This window comes from Cnephaeus nilssonii, assembly GCF_951640355.1.
Source record: "Cnephaeus nilssonii genome assembly, chromosome: 10".
In the NCBI taxonomy this organism is placed as follows: domain Eukaryota; kingdom Metazoa; phylum Chordata; class Mammalia; order Chiroptera; family Vespertilionidae; genus Cnephaeus; species Cnephaeus nilssonii.
In genome coordinates, this window is record NC_137081.1 from 10,892,392 (window position 1) to 10,919,172 (window position 26,781).

The following is a 26,781-nucleotide window of genomic DNA, read 5'->3' on the forward strand; positions in this document are numbered from 1 at the left end:
TAATGGTATTCATGTCCAATCAGAAAAACTGGTACATTCCAAACTCTTCGCAATTCATATTAAGTAAAAGGAAAGTTTGCTTGCTCTAATATGTTTTATTTGCTTGATTATTCCTAAGTGTCTCATTCCCTGAAGCAAGTTTATGTGCTATTTAAGTCACTGCTACCCCATTCCATCACTGCTGCTCTCTAATGAATCTCTGGAGAGTGACCCCAGGGCTTTCATTTTTAAACAAAACCAGATAAGCAACAACAAGCCACGGCTGACCTCGGGACCGGCTGCACTGACTTAATGACCCAGCCCTGGTGCCTACCGAGCAATCAATCGCTGAGACCCAGAGCCTGGGAGACCACACCTGGAAAGCTGCTGCATATTCTACTGAGGTCTTCCCCGGGCCCTCCCCTAAACCCGCTCCCCTAAACCCCTCCGAAGGGTTTGCATGCTCTCTCTCCTGGGAGCAGTCCTGCCTTTTCCTCCCCCTTCCCCTCTCCCCAGACAGGTGGCCTTGACCTTGGTCACGTAGAAGCTCTAAGGGCCCTTCCTTGGCCTCTATAATTTATCTCCTAAGCCCGTTTCTTCTATGAATTTCTTCCTCTACGACTCTGTGACTTTATAAATGTTCTTCATGGCTCTAAAATGTTTCCCTATTTGGATTCAAATACTGAGGCTGCTGACCCCAGGCCTGGTCTGACCCCACTAGGCTAACCCCTGGTGCCCTGCTCCAGGCCCCCCGACCAGTCAGGGACGGAGGGTGGAGAGACCCGAGGAGGGACAGGATAAGCGGTCGGAGAGGAAGCGATCCGGGCCAGCACCAAAGGCTGAGGTCCGGGACGGGCACCCCGCTCCGGCCACAGAGCGCGACATCTGGGATTGGGAAGCTGGGAGGTGGTGGTGCATCCCAACGAGGAGGGATGAGGGCAAAGATGAAGAGAAAATGTAGTCAGGCGGCACTTAAAGCCGCAGGCAAGTTTCGTGGGCAGACAGCCCTCAGGCCAATGGCCGCGGCTGCCGGCGCCGGGCGGAGGGTCAGCGCGGCGTCGCGGAGGCCGCCGGCGAGCAGGCTGCGGGCCCGGGCTGTCCACGCCGGACCCACCAAGGCCGCCGGGGCCGCTCCGAGCCACGCCACCCGCGGGGGCCCAAGGGTTAACCGCGCTCGCCTCCCGCCAGCATCCCGGCCCCCACTCGGTCGTCGCTAGGAGACGCCGGAAGTGGGGGAGGGGCGAGGTGGGAAACCCTCGCCCGGCGGAGGGAGGAGCGCGCGTGCGCGCGCCCGGCCGGCAGTCGCCCGGGTGACCGTCCGCGGAGTCCGTGGGCTCGCGGCTCGCGCCCCGCCCCCGCCCCCGCCGCCCCCTCCCCTGCGGCTCCCGCCGGGTGTCCTCGCTGCTCCCGAGCTGCCGCCCCGGCCGCCGCTCCCCCGCTCCCAGGCTTGGGCTCCCCGGGCGCTGCGGCCGCCGCTGCCTCCGCGGTCTGCACGGCGAGGAGGAGGAGGATGTGAAGATGGCGGAGCTGCAGATGCTGCTGGAAGAGGAGATCCCGGGGGGCCGCCGGGCCCTCTTCGACAGCTACACGAACCTGGAGCGGGTGGCCGACTACTGCGAGAACAACTACATCCAGGTGAGCGGCGCCGCGGCCCGGGCGCGCGGGCGGGCGGCGCGGGGGCCCGGGCTGGGGGCGCCGGGGCCGGGGGCGCAGGGCGCGCGGGGCCGAGGCCGGGCGGGGACGCGGCCCAGCCGAGCCCGCGGTGGGGTGGGGGAGGGTGGCCGCTGGCGCTGGGGGACGGGTGGGAATCCTCCGGTCGGGAGGCAAGTGTCGCTTGAACACGCGTTTAAAAGCCACGGATGAGGGGTGTGTGGTGTCCCCGCCTCTGCGCTTCTCTGCCCTCGGCCGCCCCCGCACTCGGGGCCGGTCAGCGTTCTGGGTGGCGGAGGCAGGAGGCGGGCTGTGGCCGTTTCTCTGTGACAGAACCGTGCTCCCCGGGGTGGCAGGGGTGCCGGGGGGTGGATGGGTCACCCCCAAGTTCTGGAGGGTTTTTTAAAAGGAGCGATGCTGTTGCCAAGTGAAGTGCCTCCGTTTCCTATTGATGTGAATGCCTCGGGAGACTGTGTGTATGTATGTGTGTATGTATGTGTGTATGTATGTATGTGTATGTGTATATGTGTGTGTGTGTGTGTTTTTTGGGGGGTGCTTGTGTTTTAGCTGCTCATCGCGCATGCAGGGAAGAGCAGTTGTCTCCTGTGGGAAGTTCCTGCTGCTTCCCTCCCTGCGGAGAACGCGAGGCTGCGGGGTAGTCTCCCCCGCCCCCAGCCCGTCAGGATGGGGAATTGACTTTCCTGTGGGAAAAGCATGGAGACCGTTTCTCGGGGCGCGTTAGGAAACGATCTTCATGGTGTACTGTCCCCCGTGACGGTGGGTTTGGCACAGGGACCCATCGTGGCAGCGCTGTGGGCATGGGCATGGAGGCGAGGGCTGTTGAGTGAGATGAGATGCAGCTGCGCCTGGGTGAAGGCAAAGGTTCTGTGGATTAAAAAAAAAAAAATCCTTTAAAGATTATTTGAAAGAATAGGTTAAAACGCACAGTTTGAAAATTCAGCATCTTTTGTTTTCTTGATGGCTGCTTCTGAATCCCAGGCTCTACCTCCATCCCCCCCCTTCCCACTTAAACTCACGTGGGATCAAGGTGGAAATGGAAGGAGTATGTTAAATTGTTCCTGCACTGGGGCCTTTTCTCCCTGCCCACATCTCCATTTCTCCAGGCGTCCTTTGTCACATCAGATACTGGGAGGCATTCTCAAGGCTTAGTTTACATTTTAAAAAAAGGTGTTAAGATGTATAGGTTCATAAATTTTGTAAGGACCACGTGGTTCATCAAGGACGGTCTTGTGAGATTTTACCTGCTGTGCACTGAACTCTGTGTTATCTTGTAGGGAATATTTTTATTGCAGAATGATCCAGGCACAATCCAAGCTCTTTTCTCCAGAGAGGCAGTTGAAAGTATGGCTAGTGCTCTGACCCAAGAACCTTTCCTGGGTCAGAGATTCATACAAAAAATACAGTTGTCCACGTTTGTAGGGTGCTTTTCTGATACTGAGTGGGGTAGGAGAGATTCAAAGGTTCAGTTGCTCAGTTTTCCACTAAATGTAGTCAGAAGTGTTCTATGGCCTGGCCCTGTGTCAGGGGTTGATAGGCATCTAGTGTCTACAGAATTTCATAGTGCAATTAGTAGGAGAAGCGGCTCTGTGAGCTAATGAATACTGTATGCGGTGTCAGCTGATCCTCTCCAATGGCCTTCAGGTGGGAAGAAGGATTGGAAGAGGCTGTGCTATCTCAGGGAATTCACCTTCCCCAGGAGAGGCTACTGGAAAGAGGTAAAAGTCGGAGAGAAATTGAGGGTGGGCAACTGTTTGTGTTGCGCTTAATTATCAGTGAGTAAAGAGAAGAAACAGATTTGTCTCTCTTTGGGAGATAATTTTTATTGTAATTTCAAGGTATAGTTCCTCTTAGGTTACAGCTGTTACATAAAGGTGAAAGTACCTGGATTGGTAAAGCTGAGAGGTTAAAGAGATCAGTGATGGTTGTCTTTTTATACCTATACACTTTGTCTCAGCATTGGGACTCAAAATTTAGTGGTGGCATTTTGAAATTCAAAGTATAAATATTGATTAATAGAAGTGGATTTGGATTTTAAAATATTTGTTCAATTTAGCATCTAAAAAAGATATTACATTTTCACCTTAGATTATCATCTGTTGTAGGGTCCAGTGGATGTATTATTGGTGTTCTTTCCAGATGACAGCTCTGACATGAACTGTTTGTAGGGAAGTTGATAAATAGGACATGATGATAGTGATTTGTGCTGACCTAGCTGCACATTTGGCCGGCTCTCCTTGCAATCCAAAGAATTGACCAGCAGGGGTTTTGATGCTGCCTCTGACCCTGCAATAGATGAAAGTTAATTGGTAGGATCAGTGATCAAGTGGTTAATTTAGCCTTATTATAGCTTCATGCCCTAACCACCAGTTTAAGTTAAGTAACCCGACACTGATTTTATTTTGTGGAAATGTAATTTTTGCTTGTAAAGCAGAAAAAGGACAGATCTGTTGATCATATGTAACAAAAGGTAAGGTTTTTTTGCTCAGGGTTCTTAACACATTGTGGGCGGATCACGGGCATTCTCATGTTTTCATATTACACAGTGTTTTACATAAATGTCAAAGGCACACCTTAAAATTAAATACCCATTGCATTTTAAAGTTATTTATTACATGTTCTTACAAGCTAATATCTTTTTAAAGTATGATACTTTGTAAAATGTTTTTTGTACTCGTTCAGTAGAAACTTATCTGGCCACTGGGTAAAGCTAGCAATAAAACTACTGGTGCACAATGTGTTAAGTAGCTGGTTTTATGCAAAGGGGTATCCAAACTTTAAGAAAAATAAGAATGTTCTAAATGTGGATTATATTGTGTGAAATTGACAAAGGAGGGAAATGATTGTGCAGTCTTTCTGAAAACCATTGTACTCTTTAAATTGTTTCTGAGTTATAAAAATATCCGTCAGATACATTATCAGCATTAGAAGTGAACAGATATTGACTGTATGAACACACAACATCGACAGGTAAAGCAGAGCAGGATTGTAAGTAGTAGTTGTCCATGTTACTAATGCGGTTAACAGAAACTTAAAAATCATCTGTAGTAAAAAAAAAAAAATCATCTGTAGTAAAATTTTAGATTTTTGTTTTATTCAATCTCTAGAAAAAAATTTTTCTAAAATGTGATGATAGAAAGTTATGACTACAATTTGCTGATACTTACCCGATTATAAAAAAGAACTTAGTAATAGTTAAAGATTTTTTTTTGAGATACATGTAAGACCAATGTTTCGTTTCTTCATTTATTAATGTAAACATCTATGCCTGATCTAGGAAGTGTCCAGAAATTTAAAGAACCACACATTTTTGATTAACTTGGAATCTACAGCTTTACAAATAGAAGAATTTTATTTTTTAATTTATTTATTGTTTCTTAGAGAGAGAGAGAGAAACATCAATTCAAACATCCATTCGTTGTTCCACTTACTTACGCATTCCTTGGCTGAGTCTTATGCCCTGCCTGGGGATCAAATCTACAAAATGGGATGACACTCCAATTTTGCAAATTTGGATGACATTCTGACCAACTGAGCTACCCACTAGGGCGAAGAATTTTATATTTGCTTTAATATTTTGGTAGATGAAATAAATTTATAGTTGTTACTTTCCTTAATTAAGTCTGAAAAACCATCTTGTTTGTATTTACATTTTTTCCTATTTTTAGATAAAAGAAAGTTACTGATTTTTGTGAGTGATAATTCACATACATAGTAAAATTCCATTGCTCATTATTTGGATATGGAGCAAAGTTATCCAATAACATGGATTTGTTCAGAACGGAAATTACCTTAATACTTTATCTGAATTATTTCTCTTTTGAATACCAGGAGAACTATCATTAATGGCTTCCTTTTTTTCTTTTTATCAACAAAGATATTCCAGAATTCATTAAAAATTGCATTGAGATGTTTATAAGGAGATAATAGAGTCATGGCTTATTCCCAGCTAGTTTCATAAAAATGTAATCACTGAAATTATATTAAGATTTAAAATTCTTATTTAATAGCCATAGAATACATGCACATTATTGAAAGATTATTAGAAAATACAAAGAAACTTAAAGTTGTCTAATAATTTTGATTATCTGGTATTTATACTTTCAAACCTTTTTGATATATACAACATACATTACATATCTTTTTTATTAACTTTTTTTAGAGAGAGAGAGAGGAGGGAGATCCAGACATTGATTTGTTGTTCCACTTATTTATGCTTTCATTGGTTGATTTTTGTATGTGCCCTGCCTGGGAATTGAACCCTCAACCTTGGTGCATCAGGATGATGCTCTAACCAACTGAGCTACTGGCCAGGGCTAAAAATCTAAATCAGATCATGTCTTCTGTTCATATTGCCTACAGGCTGCAAGTGATCTAGATTCTACTTCTTTCCTCTCCCATACTCACTCTATTGCAGCCACTTTAACCTTTTTTTCTTAAACATACCAGGCATACTTCTGCCTCAGGACCTTGTTACTTTGCATTGAAGGTGCCTTCTGCCTGAAGTACTTGTTACTTTGCATTGACTATGCAGAAGTACTCATTCCCAGATAGTAGTTGTATGACTGGATCTTTTACCCCCTTCAGGCTTTTTCTCAAATGTCACCGTCTTGATGACCCCTTTTTGATCTATGTAAAATAATAACATACTCCTGCCCTTTGTTCACTCTCTTCTTTGCTTGTACTTTTATTTAACATGACATTTATTTCTGTTCCTATCTCCTTCCCCTGGTATATATGAGCTCCATGAGGGCAGGGAGTTTTTGTCTCTTCATTGCTAGCACCTGGAACAGTGCCTGGGACAAAACAGGCATTCAGTAAATATTTGTTAAATGAATAAATTAGGTACATTTTAGTAAGCAGTAGAAAATATCTATTTGAAAACCATGAAGTAGTTTTCCAAATTTGAAGAGTTTATGGATTTATGTACAGGTAAATGAAGTAGTTCACTGCTTTTCGTTTGTTCAGTATATTTAATGTAGATGCTACTGACAATTGACAGTACCGTTTCACACATGGCAGATCAGTTACTTTCACTTAGTCAGGATGCTCATCAATTGCCTTAGCTGATCTACAGCTTCTTAGGAAGTGAGCAAGGGAGATTTCCTTTTTTAAAAAAATCAGGTAAGAGCTCTTCCGGGGTTGGTGTCGTCAGGCATTCACAGTGGTCCAGCATTTGACATATCGCCCAAGGCTGTCCTACAGTACAACCTTCAACAAAAACTAGGCTGTCCTGAACCCCGGTTAATAGAATTGTTTACCTTTATACCAGGAAGGTTGGGAGAGCACCAAATCTGCATGGGGCCTGTGCCCAGGCTGAATTCGAGGAATTCCTGCTGTGAGACCTGAAGTTCTAATGCGGTTGTCTAAAATGAAAAAAACATGTCAGCAGGGCCTATGGTGGTCCACTGTGCTAATGTGTCTCTGACAGGATCAAGCATGCTTTCCGCATTGAGGGGCAGAAAATTGTTGAAAGTGTGGAAGGCACAAGCACAGAGTCAGAAAGCTAAATTTATAAAAAATGAGGCTCTTTGGAGTAAAAACAAAAACTTACCTTTGACTCTGCTAAACTAAAATTCTGTTCAAATAGGAATAGTGTTTTTTTCCCCCCTGTGTCCCCTGTGTTTTGTTGAGTAAAACGATTGAATTTATGACACAGCATTTAGAAGTTTTTATTATATGTATTTTGCTTGCTCAAATATTTTTTGAATATTTGTCTATGCTAGGAAATAAGTGATAAGTAATTAACTCATGGATTTGACAGTCTAGTTGTGTTACCATTTGATTGCTATGAAGAGCATTTTTGTAAATTGTGAATTAGTGGAGTTTGAACTAAATGTAACATGGGACTGTTTTTTCTTTTGTCATTTTTGCTGACCATTATTTGGCTTTGTCTATTTACCCACTGACAACTTTGAATAGAAGTAAGTAGATGTATTGTTAGGAACTTCCAGAATCTACAAAACAAGATTAAATAGGGGAAGCCAATAAGGATGCCAGCCTTTTGCAATATTTAGTACCACAAGACTTTAGTAGAAGATAGATTTTGAATAATAATTATTTCTCTTCGCCCTTAAAAGATTTTATTCTAAATACTAGTGACCTGGTGCACAGATTCGTGCACATTGAAAGGAAATTAATTAGAAGGTGGCCAGCAGGGAGGGGCTGGGTGAGATGGCTGGACACACCCTGGAGCCAACCTCCCACCGGCTGCACCTGGGGTGGCGCCAGGGCTTGAAGGGCGTCCACGGAGTGAGCAGGGTCCCTCCGGCAGGTGGGGTCCCTCGGCGTGGCCTGCGGAGATTGGGCCGAAAACGGCTCTCCAACATGCCCTGAGGGGGTCCCGGAGTATGAGAGGGCACTCTTCAAAGTTGCTGTGGTACAGGGTGTGGAACGCAAATGCAAGTGTGCAGTAAACCAGATTTGGGGCCCACAGTGCCCCAGCAACAACATAAACCACCGCCGAAGGTGGAATCTCGCGGCCTTGTGAGGAATCGGGCTCCCTCCTCTCTGGTTTCAGGGTGCGTCACCCAAGAACTGCTGCCAAGTCACTGCAGCTCGGCAGCTCCTGAGCTGTCTGCCCCCTAGTGGTCAGTGCGCGTCATAGCTACTGGTTGACGGACACTTAGCATATTAGCCTTTTATATAGACCAATGATGGGCAACCTTTTGAGCTTGGTGTGTCAAACTTCGCCAAAAAACTGAGCATAACTCGGGTAGTGTGTCGCTTTGAGGAAAAAACTAACTCCAAGACTCTAGTCGCAAATGTTTCATCCTCAGGAGCAGCAAATGTTTCATCCTCGGCATGCGGCCGCGTGTCATCAGAAATGGCTACGCGTGTCAGTGCTGACATGCGTGTCATAGGTTCACCATCACTGATATAGACAGAAGTCCAGGCTAGGTTCACAGAAAGACTTTGAATTACTTAGCTTGATAAATGGCACTGCTTTTGAGAGAAAGTTTAAATTTATTGACATTAAGTTTACATTGTTTCTAGGCTTTTATCATTTATACATTTGTTTATAATATATGTATAATGTTAATATGTATAGTTATGAATTTTACTCATGTGTAAGTAAAATGCACACATAATATACCTTTAATGTCAGCAGTTTTGTTTTAAACATTATGTACATACTAGTGTCCCGGTGCACCAATTCATGCACATTGAAAGGAAATTAATTAGAAGAAATATTTTAATTTCGCTATTCGCCCTTTCTCTATAATCGAAGTGTCAACCAAATTCATGATCGACAATGACAGATTGAAACACACGTGTGCGATTGGTGGTTGGACATCCCTCTCGCAATTTGGGACCTCTGGCTCCTAACCGCTCACCTACCTGCCTTCCCTAACCACTCTGCCTGCCTGCCTGGTCCCCCTAACTGCCCTCCCCTGCTGGCCTGGTCGCCCCTATTAACTTCTTTTTTTAACCTTATCCTCTTCACACACAATTGCATTTGACTTCCTTATTGGCTTCTCCCTCTCACACAATTTTTCTCTCTCCTTTATGTAACACTTTTCCTACTGACTCATCATTTACAAACTTTTCTTTCCTCCTTATTTCCTACTTCTGTTCCATCATCCTTCTTCCCATCTTTCTCCTACCCTCCCTCCCTCCCCACATTCCTTCTTTCCTTTATCTTTACCCCTGCCCCCCTCCCCTTTTCCTTCCTTCCCACCTTAATTTTTTTCTTTACTTCCTCCCTCCCCCATTTCCTCCTCCTCCCCATTCTCCTTTTAAGCTCTACTGGCTCCCCTTTAAAACTTTCCTTCCCTCCTCCTTTCTCTCTCATCCTACCTTTCCCATACATTCTTCTCTACTGACTTCCACTGTTTTAATAATCTATCTATCTACCTGCCTAATTATTCACTATCATTTATCTTTTTTCTTTTCTGACTCCTACTTTTAAAATCTGTCCCCAGTACACAACTAGACTTGATTTTCATTGTAGCTCCTGCAGTTCACTCATACATCCTCTTTCCTTCTTTAACTGTCTACTGACTTGTTTATAAAGCTCCTCCCTCCCTCCCTCCCTTCTTCCCCATTCCCCCCCTCCTCCCTCCCTCTTTTACTCTTTTTACAGGCTAATTAAAAATTCTATGCTTTTCGTCCTGTCTTAGTCCTGACTTCTTTTGTCTCTGGGACCTGTAGCCACCTCTGTTTGGGCACTCGGGTCCCTCTTGCACCGGCTTTGAGGGGCCCAGCGACCACGCAGCTGTGCCTTGCCTACCGTGGCCCGCGCCTCCCCCTCCGAGTTGGGGGAGGGTCCCGCCGGGCCGGGGCCGCGTCCATCGCAGGGACCGCTGCGTTATGTGCGTGCGCGTGTGAATTTGTGCGCACGCGAGGCTTTTCTCCGTTGCGTGCCAAAGTGGGGGGACGTGGAGGCCTTTCCTGTCCCCCGGCGTGCCCACTCCCGTGCCTCAAGCGGCTCTCCGTCCGTTCCCATCCCGAATTCACAGGTGACGGGCGTGCTTGCGCAGGCATGGCCGGGGCCTGGCCTGTCCTCAGGGGCGTTCGGCCAGGGTGCGAGTCCCGTCCGGGTCGGACCGGGCAGATGAATGGATGGGTCACTGGAGAAAGCAGCGACGGCTTCCCTGTGGTGTGAGGGTCGCCTGTGTTCTCCACGGTGGCGGGGCCAGGTCTGCGCGGCGGGAGGAGGCTTCGAGGCTGTGCGCTTGGGAGGATCGACTGCCTTCCCGGGCGTCGCGGGGCCGCCCTGTGTGTCTGTGGCGGTGGGACCCCGCGTTGTTTACCCGGTGGCCCGTCCAGGTCCGGTGCCTTACCTTGATGTCCACTCCCTGTCGTTGCGCCCAGGCCTGCCCTTCATGTTGGGTCCACACCCTCTCAATTTGTGCGCGTGACCCCTCCCGGGGCTCACCGCTGATGCTCGCACCCCAAGAACTGGCCTTCTGCCGTGTGGTTGTCGTCCCTCGGCCCCCTCCTCCTCAGCGGGGTTGGCGGGGGGTGGTGGGGGGAGGGTTGGTGGCGTCCCTGAGCAGAGTGCTCTCGGATGGGGTGCCGTGTCGCGGGGGTGTTTGTCGGGCGTGTGCACCCGGGAGAAAAAGAGGACTCGGGCGCTGGGCGGGGACGCAACCTCACTTCCCGGCCTGGCGCCAGGGGTAGGGAAGTGAGCCTCATGCAAGTCCCCCTGCTGCGCATGCAGCCTGTTGAATGGTCGTGACGTTACGGCATCCTGGACAAATTTGTGTATTACATGTGTGTGTATTATTGAGATATAATTGACATACAAATTACGTTATTTTTAGGTACAACATAATGATGGGATATTTGTATATACTGCAAAATTATCACCACAATAAGTCGAGTTAATGTGGCCCTAGCTGGTTTGGCCCAGTAGTTAGAGCGTCAGCCCACCGACTAAAGGGTTGCAGGTTCAATTGTGGTCAAGAGTATGTATCTCAGTTTCAGGTTAGATCCCCAGCCAGGGCTTGCGTGGGAGGCAACCAATTGATGTGTCTCTCACATTGATGTTTCTCCCCCTCTCCCCCTCTCCCCCTCTCCCCCTCTCCCCCTCTCCCTTTCTCCCCCTCTCCCCCTCTCCCTCTCTCCCTGCCTCCTTCCCTCCTCCCTTCCTCTCCTTTACACACTCTAAAAATCAATGGAAAAAATAACCTCCAGTTAGGATTAACAAAAAAAACAAATCAAGTTAATGTGTGTCACCACATATAGTTACAGAATTTTCTTTCTTGTGATAAGATCTTTTAAGATCTACTCTCTTAGCAACTTTTGTATATGCAATACAGTATTATTAACTACTAGAGGCCCGGTGCATGAAATTCATGCATGGGGGGGGGGTGTCCCTCAGCCCAGCCTGCACCCTCTCCAATCTGGGACCCCTCGGGGTATGTCCGACTGCCAGTTTAGGCCCGATCCCACAGTCGGACATCCCTCTCACAATCCAGGACTGCTGGTTCCTAACCACTCACCTGCCTGCCTGCCTGATTGCCCCTAACCACTCTGCCTGCCAGCCTGATAGCCCCCTAACCACTCCCCTTCTGGCCTGATTGACGCCTAACTGCTCCCCTGCCGGCATGATCATCCCCAACTGCCCTCCCCTGCTGGCCTGATTGCCCCCAACTGCCTTCTTCTGCGGGGCTGAGGGGACTGGGGGACTCCGGCTGGATGAGGTGGGGCTGAGGGGACTGGGCGCCGCCATCTTGTGGCTGTGGGCGCCACCAGCTTGTGAGGGTGCGACAGTCAATTAGCATATTCCCTTTTATTGGCTGTGGCCACTGCCATCTTGCGAGGGCGTGGTGGTCAGTTAGCATATTCCCTCTTTATTAGATAGGATGTGTTACTGCTTATTGAACTCTAATATCTCTTGCCTTTGAATTAGAATATAGTGTCATTGGGTTTCTTTCATCTGTAAGGCAGAGGTGCAGGAGCACAGTTGAAAGGCCTCTGATATCTTACCTAGGCTGTGGGGATTTCTAACCTAAATTTTTATTTTCATGTACGATCATCTGTGCTTTAACATTTTTCCTCATTGTGGATACTTTGTATATAGAAAAATGTAAATATGAAAAGGGAAGTCAGTCAATAAATGTTCTAGTGTTTGTAATTGTAGTTAAAAGTATTTCAGCATTGTGGAGAAAATACATAGATTCTCAAATGGCCTTATTTTGTTAGATTTCTGAGTTTAATATTTTCTGATTTCTTTTCCTTTTCTTACTTTTATTAACATCAATTGGATGCTGAATTTTCTTCCAGGCCATAGGTTTTGTTTGTTCAGTTTCTTCTGGGATATCTTTTTCTTCCTATGTAGCCTCCTTTTCTGATTTAGGAACAATCTGCTCCTTTTCAGTTAAGTATCATATCAGTGTGGCAGGGAAAGCTCCTGTATGTTTTAATCCACCCATGGCTCTGTGAGTTCTGAGTCACATCTTGGGAACTTTGTTCATCTGAATGTGTTCAGTGACCAGAGAATCTACCTCTAAACCCTAAGTTCAACATTATTCTCTGCATTTTTAAGAAAGTGCAGCAAAAATTCAGCACTTTTTAAAAAAAATCTTCATTGTTGAAAGTATTACGTATGTCCCCTTCTTTCTCCCACTGACCCCTTATAGTCCCCCCTCCCCCACCCCAGGCCTCCACCACCTTACAGTCTGTATCCATGGGTTATGCATTGATCTCTTCCCATCCACCCATCCACCCACCTACCCCCACCTTTTCTCTGAGATTCCACTGTGTTTCAGCACTCTTTTTGACCCACCCATCCTGTGCCCAGCCCCACTGTTTAGGCCTGGGCACACCAACCAACTTAACTATTGTAACACCGAATGGCACAGACTGCTTCTGTAAAATGACATCCTCACATACTTGGTGCTTTTTGGATATGCATTCCTTTGATGGTCTTGGCCAGTGGTCAGCAAACTGCGGCTCGCGAGCCACATGCGGCTCTTTGGCCCCTTGAGTGTGGCTCTTCCACAAAATGCCACGGCCTGGGCGAGTCTATTTTGAAGAAGTGGCGTTAGAAGAAGTTTAAGTTTAAAAAATTTGGCTCTCAAAAGAAATTTCAATCGTTGTACTGTTGATATTTGGCTCTGTGGACTAATGAGTTTGCCGACCACTGGTCTGGGCAGTTTCACGAATGTTCTTAAAGTGAACACAAGGATTTGAACCTCTTGATTTGCATGATTTTGTGAGGTTTTCTGCGTCAAGTGAACAGCTTGAACCATTTTCAGAGGTCACCTCATGCTGCTTATGGGAAGAGCAGATTTTTGTTCATCTATAAATGAAGTCAAGAAATTAGAGGTATTTCTAATTTCCTGTGTCTTGAAATGCCAAATGTTATTGTTGATTTATACTTTTCCAGATGTGCTTAAGCTTTGTTTAGAAAGAATTTTACTTGGGAGCATAAAGTTACCATCTTGTATTTATAAGTAAAGACTGTAGTGAATATTATTCATAGAAAGGGAACTTAATCTTCACTGATAATTTAAAAGAACCCCAACTGTGCCAGTCATTGCTTTTAAGTGGTAAAGGTATATTCCAGTGAAAACTAAAGAACAATACAATTTTTTATAATTTTTTAATAAGAAGGGGTTGCTTGTAATGAAAGTTTGCTCGTAATGTAACTGTATGGACTTTCAAATAAGATTTCAGAATATTGAGCTCCTTCCCAACTACTTAAATCTGAGAAATTTAGTGTTTCTGACATGAACAAACCAGAGGAGTCTGCCAAATGCTATTTTTGTATTTGGCATCTTTTTTCAGGTTTGTGCTAATAAAAAAGAATACTGTGTTGTATCTTTGAGGAAAATATTTCAGTTTGGGGAAATAAGCCACTTAGTAAGCTTGTCTTTGACCAGTGTGTATAATATCATGTTGCTGGCTAGATGAACACATCAACTAAAGGAAAGTGAGGAATTGAGAAATAGTTATCTGTTATATTTCAGGTTTATCCATCATTGGAGTGTTATAAATACAGCATATTTGTTATTTTTTTAATTCCTGAAGTCTTTGACCTTCTGTCTCCTTTTTATTTTCTGAGGTTAAGTTAAATTCTTTTGTAAACTTGTGCTCTTTTTATTCTCATCCCATTTTTCTGTTGTCTTTTTTATTTTTATTTTTAAAAATATTTTTTATTGATTTCATAGAGGAAGGGAGAAGGAGGGAGGGATAGAAACATCAATGACGAGAGAGAATCGGTGATCGGCTGCCCCACCCCGGGTGTTTGAGCTCACAACCTGGGCATTTGCCCTGACCTGGAGTCGAACCTTGACCTCGTGGTTCAAAGGTCGATGCTCAACCACTGAGCCACACCTGTGGGGCCTGTTACCTTTTTTAGTTAACATCTTGCCTTTGAGGGCAGTGATACTGACCTGGAAAGTAGGAAAAGATGAGCTAGTGTACTCCTTTAGGGACAGCAGGTGTACAGTAGTAAACCTCTGGCAGGAAGGAGGGCATGCAGCATGAAGTGTCATTCCTTTATATTGCCATCTTCTACTCTTGCAGTGTTAGATTATAAAATTGACCCACTAGACCCTATCCTTAGTGTCCTTGGTTTTGCTACCCCACTTCATATGGTACACTGAATGAAAAAAAATTTTCAGTCATTATTTACTGAGCCTGAATTTGCATTTTGTGTAGTTTTTCTTAGGTAATATTTTATTTCTCTTGAGTATCAAATGGAGTTTTGTTCTTTAAATCCAAGGTGTACATCATGTACTTTTGTTGTTCATTTGCTTGGAGGCATTGCATGTCTCAGAGAGTAATGAGTCATCACATAGAATGCAAAAAAGTGATGGGTTGGTTCATGGCCAAACCATAGAAGTGAGTTGAGTGGAAAGCTTTTTTTTAGTATAAATATCATGAGATCTGAACTTGAGTTCTGCAGTTTTGCATCTAGTAATTCATTTTTTATTTTTTGCTCTTTTCATCTGAAAATGGGATGGATGATATGCTGACTCTGATTTTATTCCAGTTTTGTTCATAGATCAAAGTTGCACTGGTTTCAACTAATACTTATTCTTTTGTGTGAGATTTGGTGGCTTGGGGAATTACAAAGAAGTCAGTTAACTCTGACTCCTGTTCCCAAGATGCATGTAGGCCTATGGAAAAAGGGTCAGTATACAGATAACCATAACTTCTCCTAAGTGGCATAATGCGATTATTTTCCAAGGAAAAAGTGCAGTGGGAAGTGGGAGGCCAGCTCAGCAGACATTTGTTGACCTCCACCATGTGCTAGCTTTCTAGTCAGTTGAGAGAACAGACAAAAACAGTACTTCCTATTTTGGAGAGCTGGGAATAGAAATTATATATGGATTGTGGTGATACTTTAAAAGTACTCTAGGTCTGTTCTTAAACTTTGTCTAAAGCCAGACAGTTGTGTCAGAGCATTCACATATAGGAGTTATTTTTTTGCAATATTTTCAGAATGTGCAACTTGGATGCTTTCTAGATACTTAAACTTTGGTCATTAACCATGTGATCATATATAAGGTGAAGAGAAATGATTTGAAAGAGAAAAGGTTTAGCATTTGCATCTTTAAAAAAATATATATATTTTATTGATTTCAGAGAGGAAGAGAGAGGGGGAGAGAGATACAAACATCAATGATGAGAGAGAGAATCATTGATTGGCTGCCTCCTGCACCCCCGTGCCCTTGACCGGAATCAAACCTGGGACTCTTCAGTCGGCAGGCCGATGCTCTATACACAGAGCCAAACCAGCCAGGGCAGCATTTGCATTTTAAGTAAAAATAAATGTAATTAAGGTTCAGTATAGTACTTTCAAGTGTATTCATTCCTGGTAACAGTCTCCACATTAAACATGAAAAATTCTTTAAAACTCACTCATTATTTTAATTGGTATGAAGCACTCAGGAGGTAATTAGCTTAAGAAGAATGGTTAAAAATGCATAATTTATATGCAAACCTTTTATATGAAGAAGTGACTGTGAAATATATTTTTTACATGCTTAATTATGTGTTGACAGGATAATTAAAAGTTGGGTGTTAATAGATTCATGAGCAAAATTTAATTATGATGAAATCTTAAGTTACTGGAGACTTTCTCAATTTTTAAAACTCACAGCAATTTAATATCACCTATCTAGATGAAGTAAGGGATTTCTTTTAGTTTTAATTAAAATTAAAATTAAAGAACTTGTTTTCTGAACCATTTGGAAATAAGTTGCTGATGTCCCATCACTGCTAAACACTTTGTGTTTTTCCTAGAAATAAGGATATTTTCCTAGTTAGTCACAAAATAGCCAACAAACATAGGAAGTAATACTGATATATTAAATCCTCATATCCCCATTCAAGTTTTACTAACTTTCCTAATAATGTACTTTATTAAAAAAGAATCCAGTTCAAAAATACGTTGTATTTAGTTGTTATGACTCTTGGTCTCCTCCAGTCTGGAATAGTTTATTATTTCCTCATTTTTCTTTAGTTTTCATGATCGTAACACTTTTAAGGATTACAGACAGTATTTTTTTTAATAGTATCCTTAAATGTTTGATGTTTCCGCATGACTAGATTCAAGTTAATGTATTTTTGGTAGGAATATCAGAAATGATGCTGTGTTATTTTCCTCCTTCCTATCAACTTCTGATTTCAATTTGTCCCATTACTGATGAGTCAGTTTGTTCCGTTACTGATGATACTCATTTTGATCACTTGATTACAATTGTGTCTGACAAGTTTTTCCACTGGTGAAGTTATTCTTGAAATATTTCTTGTTGTAATTAATAAGTAACTGTTGGGGAGATACTGATACTATGCATATGTCCTATTCCTTATTAAACTTGTAGCCCATTTTATTCATTGGGTTATAATCCATTTTATCAGTGTGATATGAAGAGTGCAGATGATAGCTGCATATGCATTGGCTTGTATTATTGAGAGGCAGCCTGAATTTAGGGAACCTGAATCTTTTGTTTTGATAAGCATGCCTGCCCTTTGTTCCAGAGGGAGATGCTCTTTCCGTCATCTAAGACTATTTTCTGTACAGACATCTTTGACAGTCTGGAAAAAGCAACACAATGTCAAGAAATGCAACACACCCATGGAGAATTGTCTCTCAGTATCAGTTGCATTTCTGCCTACAGGAGACGTGTATCTTACATTTTGCCATCTTCTCCAATCTGGATTGTCTACATAATTGACATTTTAGTCTACAGCACAGCTGTCATCTCAGAAATTTCCTTTGTAGTCAGCCTTGGACTTCCCTTTGATGGGCCTGCCTCTTTAATGTAGATCCTGTTTTCTGTTTCCCATGCTTCCTTCTTCCTTAGCTTTTTGTTTTGATGATGCACATCCTCTAGTGCTTCCTGAAGAAAAATAACTTGGAAAGTTTTAAAAAATTGACATTTTATGTGCTGAAAATCTTATTCAACTTTCACCGGATTAATAGTTTGACTAGATAGATATAGAATTATAGGTTGGCAATAATTTTCTTTCATATTGTGAAAGTATTCTTCAAATTTCTTCATTTTCTACTAGCCTTTGGCGTTGCTTTTGAGAGATCAAGTGCCATTTTGCTTCCTGATTCTTTGTATAGGATCGCCCCCTCCCCCCTTCCTGTCTGGAAGCTTGTCGAAGCTTTTATTCCTCATGATGTTCCTTGCTATGGGTCTTCTTTCGGTAACTGTATTAATTGATGAGCACGCTTAGTGGACATTTATGTTCTTTAGCTCTGCAAAATTAACTTGTTTCTGCTGTTTTCTCTTTCTTGTATTTTGATTAGTCAGATTTGGACCTTTTGGATTGCGCCTCTATTTGTGTGGTTTTGTTTCCATTTAAAATGTCTCTTTATTGTTATTTTAATGGAGTGTGTGTGTGTGTGTGTGTGTGTGTGTGTGTGTGTGTTTTGGGGGGGCGGGCATTAACCTAAGCATAAATGTGATTAATCTTCATGTTTTAGAACATATTTTAAAATGCAGTTATTTAAAAAAATTTTAATCTTATTTTGTCAGGTAGTAGGATAGCACTAGAAAGATTGCACGCGTTTTTAAAAATACATATATCTATGTATTTTAAAAATACATTTTTATTGATTTCAGAGAGGAATTTAGAGGAAGAGAGAAACATCAATGATGACAGAGTCACTGATCAGTTCCTGCACACCTCACACTGGGGATAGAGGCTGCAACCCTGGCTCCTGGTTCATAGGTCAATGCTCAACCACTGAGCCACGCTGGCCAGACAGATTGCAAGAGTTTTTATGATTACATTCTGCCTGTTGTTTTTTTTTCAGGGAGGAGGAGGCATCTGGAATACTTTTTTTAATTCTCACCCAAGGATATGTTTTTATTGATTTGAGAGAGAGAGAGGAGAAACATCAATGTGAGAGAGAAATATCAATTGCACCCTGACCAGGGAATGAACCTGTAACCTTTTGGTATATAGGACGATGCTCCAACCAATTGAACTACCTGGCCAGGCTCATCTGGAATGTTGTTAAGAGGTAAATGAGGCCCTAGCCAGTTTTGGTCAGTGGTTAGAGCAGCAGCTTGCCTGGGCAGGTACCACAGTTGATCCCGGGCCCAGGGCCCCGTGTGGGAGGCAACCAATCAATGTGTCTCTCTCACATCAATGTTTCTTCCTCCCTCCCTCCCTCCCTCCCACTCTCTAAAAATCGGTGGAAAAGACATCCTCGGGTGAGGAGTTAAAAAAAGGCACATGAGTAAAGGTGAGCTTGTCTGCCTTTAAAAAGCAAGTTTCTTGTCAGATTTACCAAATATACTCATTTTTTCCTAATCTAAAGTAGGTACTGTTATAAAACTTGTGATTTGTCACAGTTCAGTCTAAAATGACCTACTTTCAGGTGATCCTATATAATCCTATATAATAAAGAGCTAATAGGCTAATTAGACCGAACAGCCAAATGACCTTCTGGACATCCTTCCAGGCAACCTTCCGGATGAAGCCGGGGCTGCAAGGTCCGGCCGAGGCTGCGAGGGGCTCTGAGGGCCGGACGGGGCTGCGAGGGGCTGCTGGGGCTGCGCGGGCCGAGCCCCTTGCACGAATTTTGTGCATTGGGCCTCTAGTGTTCCAAATAAGAATCATGGTATTTTATAGCTGACACTTACATCTAATCGGGTATTTTCATTGTAATGTGTAGTAACTGAGTCCTTGAGATTATAAGTGACTTATTGACAGCCAGATAAGATGGCAGAGTTAGAATAAGAACCCAGATGCTCTATCTTTTCTAGTCTCATTATTTTCTAGAAACTCCACTTTGGCTTTAGCGATAGGTTTTCCCAAAATAATCAACCACAGTCTCAGCAAATAACTATTTTCTGAATCTCAAACAGATTAGTCTATGATCACTTGTCATTTCTTTTTTTATTTTTTATTTTATTGATTTTTCATAGAGAGGAAGAGAGAGGGATAGAGAGTTAGAAACATCGATCAGCTGCCTCCTGCACACCTCCCACTGGGGATGTGCCCGCAACCAAGGTACATGCCCTTGACCGGAATCGAACCTGGGACCCTTCAGTCCTCAGGCCGACGCTCTATCCACTGAGGCAGACCAGCTAGGGCCACTTGTCTTATTTCTAAAGTAATCTTTTCCCCCCTCTGATTTTCCTCTGACACTTTAGGTGTGGAGGTGAATATCAAGTTTATTGCCTCACTTGTTTCCATTTAGCCCATATATAGCTTGTCTAGGTAGATGACATAGCAGCTTGACTGTTTTAAAGGTGCCATGTTATTGAGAACTGAAGCCAGTATACATTAAACTACTAAAAGGATTTGCATCATATGATAACTAGTTTTCAGAACATTATTAGCTAATATGTGTAGGTTCAGCAACAGAATTGTTTTGATGAGTGTCATTGTTGATTAGATTGATAGAGGTTATCTTTGATTAATGATTGTTTTTCTTTCCTAGTCAGCAGATAAGCAGCGAGCCCTAGAAGAAACCAAAGCCTACACCACCCAGTCCTTAGCAAGTGTTGCCTATCTGATAAATACCTTGGCCAACAATGTACTGCAGATGCTGGATATCCAGGCATCCCAGCTACGAAGGATGGAATCGTCAATCAATCATATTTCACAAGTGAGACCATACTATTTTTCTATATTGTTATGAGGAACACTTAATAAACACAGGCAATCTGTGATGTTGGCAGTCTTTATTATGTGAGTTAACTCACATGTATGATTTGGAAAATACAAACTCAGTATTCAAAATCAGTATTTTTTTATTTTATTTTTTAAAAAAATCTTCACCTGAGGACTTGCTTTTATTGATTTTAGAGAGAGAGAAAGGGAGAGGGAGAGAGAAATAGAAACATCAATGTGAGAGTGAAACATTGATCGGTTGCCTCCCACATGAGGTTCCCCTACTGCTGATTGAACCTGCAATTTGGGTATGTACCCCAAACCCACAACCTTTCAGTGTACGGGACAACTTTCCAACCAACTGAGCCACACTATCTTTTTGTGGGGGGTTTTTCTACTCTGTGATTTTGTTAGGGAAGTAAATTTTAATGGTCCATTAAAACTCAGTTGTCATGTTAAAATTATCAGCCTTCAAGTGAAAATTTGTCTATTTCTTCTATCTTTTACCAAATCACACATTTTATCTTTTGAAAATTATAAATGTGATAGCTGCTTGTAGGGTTTTTGTTTACCAGGTTGGTACCATACCTTAACAGAAAGAGTAATCTAAGTGACCTTATAAAATTATCTTTATGTAGAACTTTAAAAAAATTAGAGGGATATCTTATTTAATATTATTTAACCTTAAATCTGAATTTTCCACTATACGTGTTTCTTTACATCCTATATAAACTTCTGTAGACATTAAATAATTTATTGTGTGTTGTATTTCTGTGTCTCTTAAACTAAAATTAAACAAAAAAAATTCAGCAACAACAAGAATTTTGGTGGCTTTACTGAATGAGAGATAACATTTATTCTGAAAAGACCTAGTGGAAATAGTCAATGACATTTAAAAGAAATGTTTTTACTGATTTTAGAGAGAGAGGAATGGTGAAGGATGGAGAGATAGAAACATCGATGAGAGAGAAACATCGATTGGTTGCCTCTAGCACACACCCACTGGGGATCGAGCCTGCAATCCAGGCATGTGCCCTGACTGGGAATCAAACTGGTGACCTCTTGGTTCCTGGGTCGATGCTCAACCACTGAGCCACACCGGCTGGGCAGTCAGTGGCATTTTAAATTATTAGTATATGATTAAATGATTTTCTATAGAAGAAGGGATGTTGATTAATAATCTGATATAGAATTTCTAAGTTATACTTGAGAGACTTAAAGTTTTGGCATGTTTGCAGTCTTAACAAAGGACCCAAAAAAGAAAGTAAGAAGAAAATGCAAATGCAGAAGATAGATTAATATATTAGAGTTTCTAAAAAAGAGGGAGAACTTTTTATAGTTTGTAGTAGTTTGTAGGAGTAGGAGAGATTGTGTAGGTAGATGGTGACATTAAGCAAATGAGGGTGAAATATAATAATCTATTTTCTGATTAGAATTCTATAGTTCTTTGGTAGAGAAGAGTAGCAGCCTTAAAGAGGAAGGTGAATAAGTCTACTCTAGGTTGTAATTACAAATATTAAGTCATTCAATGAGAACATTTTCTTTTCTGAGAATCACATAAATTTATATTTAATTTCTGTGGCCTAATTAATACTATCTTTTGAAGTTATTCTAATGGAATAAGTAAAACATAGGTGAGATGAATGGATAGAGATGAGAGGGTCAGAAGTAACAGGGGCCTCAGCTGTCAAGCATATGTTGAACTGTCCTCATTTGGACTTGAGTGTGTGGAGGGCAATACCTGAAGGAGTGTGGGATCTGCAGTTGTGTAGCAGCTGTTAAATTTATACAAAAATGTTGGATGAAGGTTTGAGAAGGAAAAGTGGTCAGATGGAGGCTATATCTGTGAAATAAGAGTAAATTTTTAAAAAATTATATATTTTTAAGCATTTTTCTTAAGGATTAAAATTTTTTTCAATTATGTTTAATGTACAGGTAGAGTTCTTTGGTTTATCATCGATTGATTGATTGACTGATTTTAGAGAGAGAAGAAGGAAGGGAGGGGGAGAGAGACAGACAAACTTATCAATTTGTTGTTCAGCTGTTCCACTTATTTAGGCATTCATTGGTTGATTTCTTGTATGTGCCCTAATGGGGAATCGAACCCACAACCTTGTTGTATGGGGTCAATGCTCTAACCAATTGAACTACCTGGCCAGGGCTAGAGTTCTTTCTTTTAAAAGTTAATTGAACATCAAAACTATTTGGTGCTCTTTAGATAAAAGATTATTCTATAGTTTAAAAGAAAATGTTTTCTGTTTACAAAGCAAATTCTTAGTAAATATTCAAGGATTGGTAAACTTTTTCTATAAAGAGCCAGATATTTTAGGCTTTTTGGGCCACATATGGTCTCAGTCTCATATTGTTCTTTGTATATGTATGTTTTTAAGCAACTATTTAAAATGTAAAAACCATTCTTAGCTTGTGGGCCATATAAAAGCAGGCTCGGGCCAGATTTGGCCTGTAGGCTGTAGTTTGCAAGCCCTTACTCTAAAGTACTCCCCCCCCCCCCCCCACAAATGTTTGGTATTTAAAATTTATTATTATTATGCTTTATTAAAAATATTATGTTTTTAGAGGGAACCAGGTGTTCTTAAGATATCTTGAGACCAGATTTTTCTTTTGCAATTTGGGCAAAAATACTAGATTTGGAGAATTTGGAAAGCAGATTGAAGAGGCAAAGAAGTGGAGCTGCAGTCAGGTCAGAGAGAAAGATCACATGATGTTTGGAATGTTAGTAGGTGTCAAGAGTTATGTAAGGATTGTCTGGTAGATTGGTTCAGGACCAGCCGATATCATATGTCTGAGCTGTTTGATTTCTTTCCTCATCAATATCTTTTTTCTGTCTCCTGGGGAAGAACCTTACCATCTTTCAGTCTCCGAGTGCTCTAGCTCTTTTCTCCATTTTAGTGGAAATGAACACTGAGGAGGATTGGGAGGGGGGAAGGTAGGGGATCTAGGTTTCACCTTGGTTCTTTGGCTGACTTGTGTGACATTTGGTGTCTTTGAACTTTACTTTTCTTACATGTAAAATGATAGGACTGATTAGATTATTTCTGAGCCATCTTCCATCTTGAATTCTTTATTCTTCTGAGATTCCCCAAAATGATACTTGATTTGTAGTTGCTTTTTTCTCTTTTTTTTTCCTGTTAGTTCTGCTATTTGTCTCAGTCTGTGCCCCAAGTCACTCTGAATTTGAACCTAAGGATTAGAATTCCATTGACTCTATCAACTATGTATCAGGAAGAAATACTTTAAAAAAACAATAAAGTAATAACCCATTCTCTAAATGTCAAACATTTTAAAATGCAAGACAGAATTATGAATATTTAGTATTAGACACCTTATTTTTTACTAAGTGGACAATATAGTATTAAATAGTGTACTAATGTATACCACACTCTCCATATCCATAAGGAAGTACAGTCATACCTTATTTTATTGCACTTTATTGCTTTTTTTTTTTTTTTTTTTAAATCCCGCATCAAGGAAGTCTATGGGTGCCATTTTCCCAAAAGGCTTAGGTGATGATTAGTATTTTTTTTCAACAATAAAGTATTTTTTAACTAAGTTATATAATTGTTTGTAGACAATGCTGTTGCACATTTAGCAGACTGCAGTATAGTGTAAACATAACTTTTATATGCACTGGGAAACCAAAACATTCATGTGACTCATTTTATTGCGATACTCGCTTTCTGTGGTGGTCTGGAATGAACCTGTAATATTTCTGAGGTATGTCTGTATTAGGATAGGTTCTTGATGTGGTTTACCTTAGGTATTTTAAGGATGATAAATTTTTAAGAAATTCCATCTCATTCTTGCTGTTATCTCAAATCTTTGGAAGCATATTTTTAAAAAGCTAACTAAAATTTTAATCTTCAAACTGAGATTAGGATTTAAATTAACATTAAATATTTTCAAAAAAACATAGTTATCAGAACAAACATTTAATTTTATTGAATACTTGTACAAGTACATATAACTGCTTTTAAGTCAGTGTAGCATTATGTATAAGAATGAATGCTGTTTACTGTGTACATTTTTGGTAAGTTTATAAGAAAGGTTTATAGAACATTATTCAAACTAAAATTCTTATAAACTAAAATTCTTTTAAGCCATTCCCATCTCTTCTTTTAACTACTAAAAACAGCTGGTACTGTCTGCTTTAGTTCCTTGTGACTTAAAAAATCACGCGAGATCAAAAGGCAATGTAAATGAAAAGATAGTGTTTCTCCAATCCTCCCAAGAGCTAAAAATTATTGGGCCCAGTGTTCAGGTAGTTAGTAGAAAGCAAGTAAAGAAGATAGAAAATAGTGGTATAAAATAATAGAAGAATGGAGGTAATCCTGAAGAGTTAGGTACTAACAGAGTGGAAAATCTAAACCCTAAGAAACTCACCACGTAAGATAATATTTTCTTTAAAAAATTCTCTCTTGTTTAAAAATTCCCAAATTAAGGAAATCCCACTAAAGTAGGAAAGTAGGACTTATACAGTTCCTAATTAATTTCATATGTGTAGTTTACATCATTTTATAAAAAATGAATAACTGAAATTACCCAGTTCAGTTTGTTGGTAACTAATTTGTTTTATGAAAGGTGAATAATTTAAACCATGTTTGTAATTTGAATAATTAAAGGCTTAGTTGATTAGAAATGGTCTCTGTTAGAAATGGTCACCTATCCCATTGTAGTGTGAAAATACTTAAGCAAGTAGAATGGCTGGATTTCAATAAAATTTTATTTATGGAAACTGAAATTTGAATTTCACATAATTTTCATACGTCACAACATTACATTTTTAATGGTTGAAAAAATAAACACCATTCTTAGCTTTTGGATTGTAGAAAACAGATGGTGGGTGGTATTTGGTCTGTTAATCATGGTCTGTCAAACCTTGCTTTAGCCTAAAACTGGAGAAAGTCAGTATTGGTGCAAAGAGGAGCAAATTTAACAGTTGTGGTTAAAAATGTGAATAACGATGTTAAATTTCTAAACATTTATATTTGATTTTTCTGGATATTAGAGCTATACTTTTTTTTTTGGTTGTACTTATATTTTGCAGACTGTTGATATTCATAAAGAGAAAGTTGCAAGAAGAGAAATTGGTATTTTGACTACCAATAAAAACACTTCAAGGACACATAAGATTATTGCTCCAGCCAATCTTGAAAGACCAGTTCGTTATATTAGAAAACCTATTGATTATACAATTCTAGATGATATTGGACATGGAGTAAAGGTAAGTATAATTTTTGTCAAGCTTTCTAAAACAATAGCCCATGATGGAACTAACTCTAGAAAATTAAGGTTTTACCTTTCCTTTTCTAGGGAACCAAGTCTTAGCCCAGTTGTGTTTCTGAAGAGTCCTTACTGCTATAAACTATTTTAACTTCCTTGCTTCTTTTTAGTGCTTTTTATGTTCGCAAGTTTTAAATAATTATCTTTGAATGAATTGCATTTGCTTAATCAGTTAATGATAATACCTCATGTATATGATAAATAAATGTGGTGTACTGTTTTTAACTTTCTAATGATTTAATATGATTGATTAAAATCATTCAATATGTCATTAAGTATCTTAAAATTTTTCCCTTAAAAATTTATCAGCAAACTTTGGGCATTAGTTTTCAGAAAGAACACAAACAAACAAAAATGCACTTTGATTTTTCTAAAATAATTTTATCTTAACATTCTGGGTGAGAATAATTTAGATAAAAGTAATATGTGAATTAATATTTCCACTGCTTTTGCATATATGGTCTTTGTATTTTTTGGCTATCTTCTAAAATTCATTTGAGTGCCTGCTATGTATATAAAGTACCATGATCAAAACTTGAGAGGTATATAAATTTTATTTAAGTTGGTGTTTGTACTTACTTAAAGTATTAGAGTTTTAACTAAGCATTAAGTTATTTAAAGTTTGCATCTCATCAATGATTTTAAAGACAATAACTTATGAAATGTGACTCGAATAAATATATATGCTTATGTGAAACTATAGTTTATGCAGTTGATTTATGACTATAAGCAAATTTAAATTAAAAAACACTCTATGCTAGTATGGCTAATATGTGCATGAAAATGTACAATGTAAATTTAAAAAATATTTTTCTTCCTCAGAATTTTGATAATCACTGTTTGATATTTAATTTTATAATTAACACCTACATATATTTGGATTACTATATTAATTAGAACATGTTAATATAGGATGTGTAATTGGATGGATAATTAATAACTGAAATAATAACTGAAATTTATTTCAGCTTGGGAAAACCTTTTGAGATTTATTCAAGACTAGCAACTGCTAATAGAAAATTTTAGGGTACTGGTAGAATCTAATGACAAAAAGGCACTTGGAATATAAAACGATTTGTGCTTGCTCACTTATATAATAAAACGGTGATTCTCCACTTCAGTGCTCATTTAATTCTCAAGTAAAATGTTATTGTTTTAGGACTGTGCAGTCCCTTTCAATTGTTTGGACTTTTAGTTTTTAGGGTCACTAATTTGAAGAAATCTTTAATAAAATTAAGGTTTTGAATAAAACAGTGTCATATAATTTCATCAAAAAACTCTTGTTCATGA

The 26,781-nt window shown here is 40.6% G+C and overlaps 1 protein-coding gene and 1 pseudogene across 2 annotated transcripts in view; both read left to right on the forward strand.

Annotated features, from left to right (window-relative positions):
- Positions 1-1,203: 1,203 nt before the first annotated feature.
- ABI2 (abl interactor 2) overlaps positions 1,204-26,781 on the forward strand; it is a 70,679-nt gene continuing 45,101 nt past the window's right edge. The window contains 3 exon segments of the mRNA XM_079782238.1: positions 1,204-1,614; positions 20,018-20,185; positions 25,256-25,432. Coding sequence (XP_079638364.1) covers positions 1,498-1,614; positions 20,018-20,185; positions 25,256-25,432 — 462 coding nt within the window. The 5' untranslated portion in view covers positions 1,204-1,497.
- LOC307106491 (large ribosomal subunit protein eL34-like) lies at positions 2,344-7,623 on the forward strand (annotated as a pseudogene). The gene is made up of 2 exons: positions 2,344-2,406; positions 6,803-7,623. The product of its transcript is annotated as a large ribosomal subunit protein eL34-like (transcript).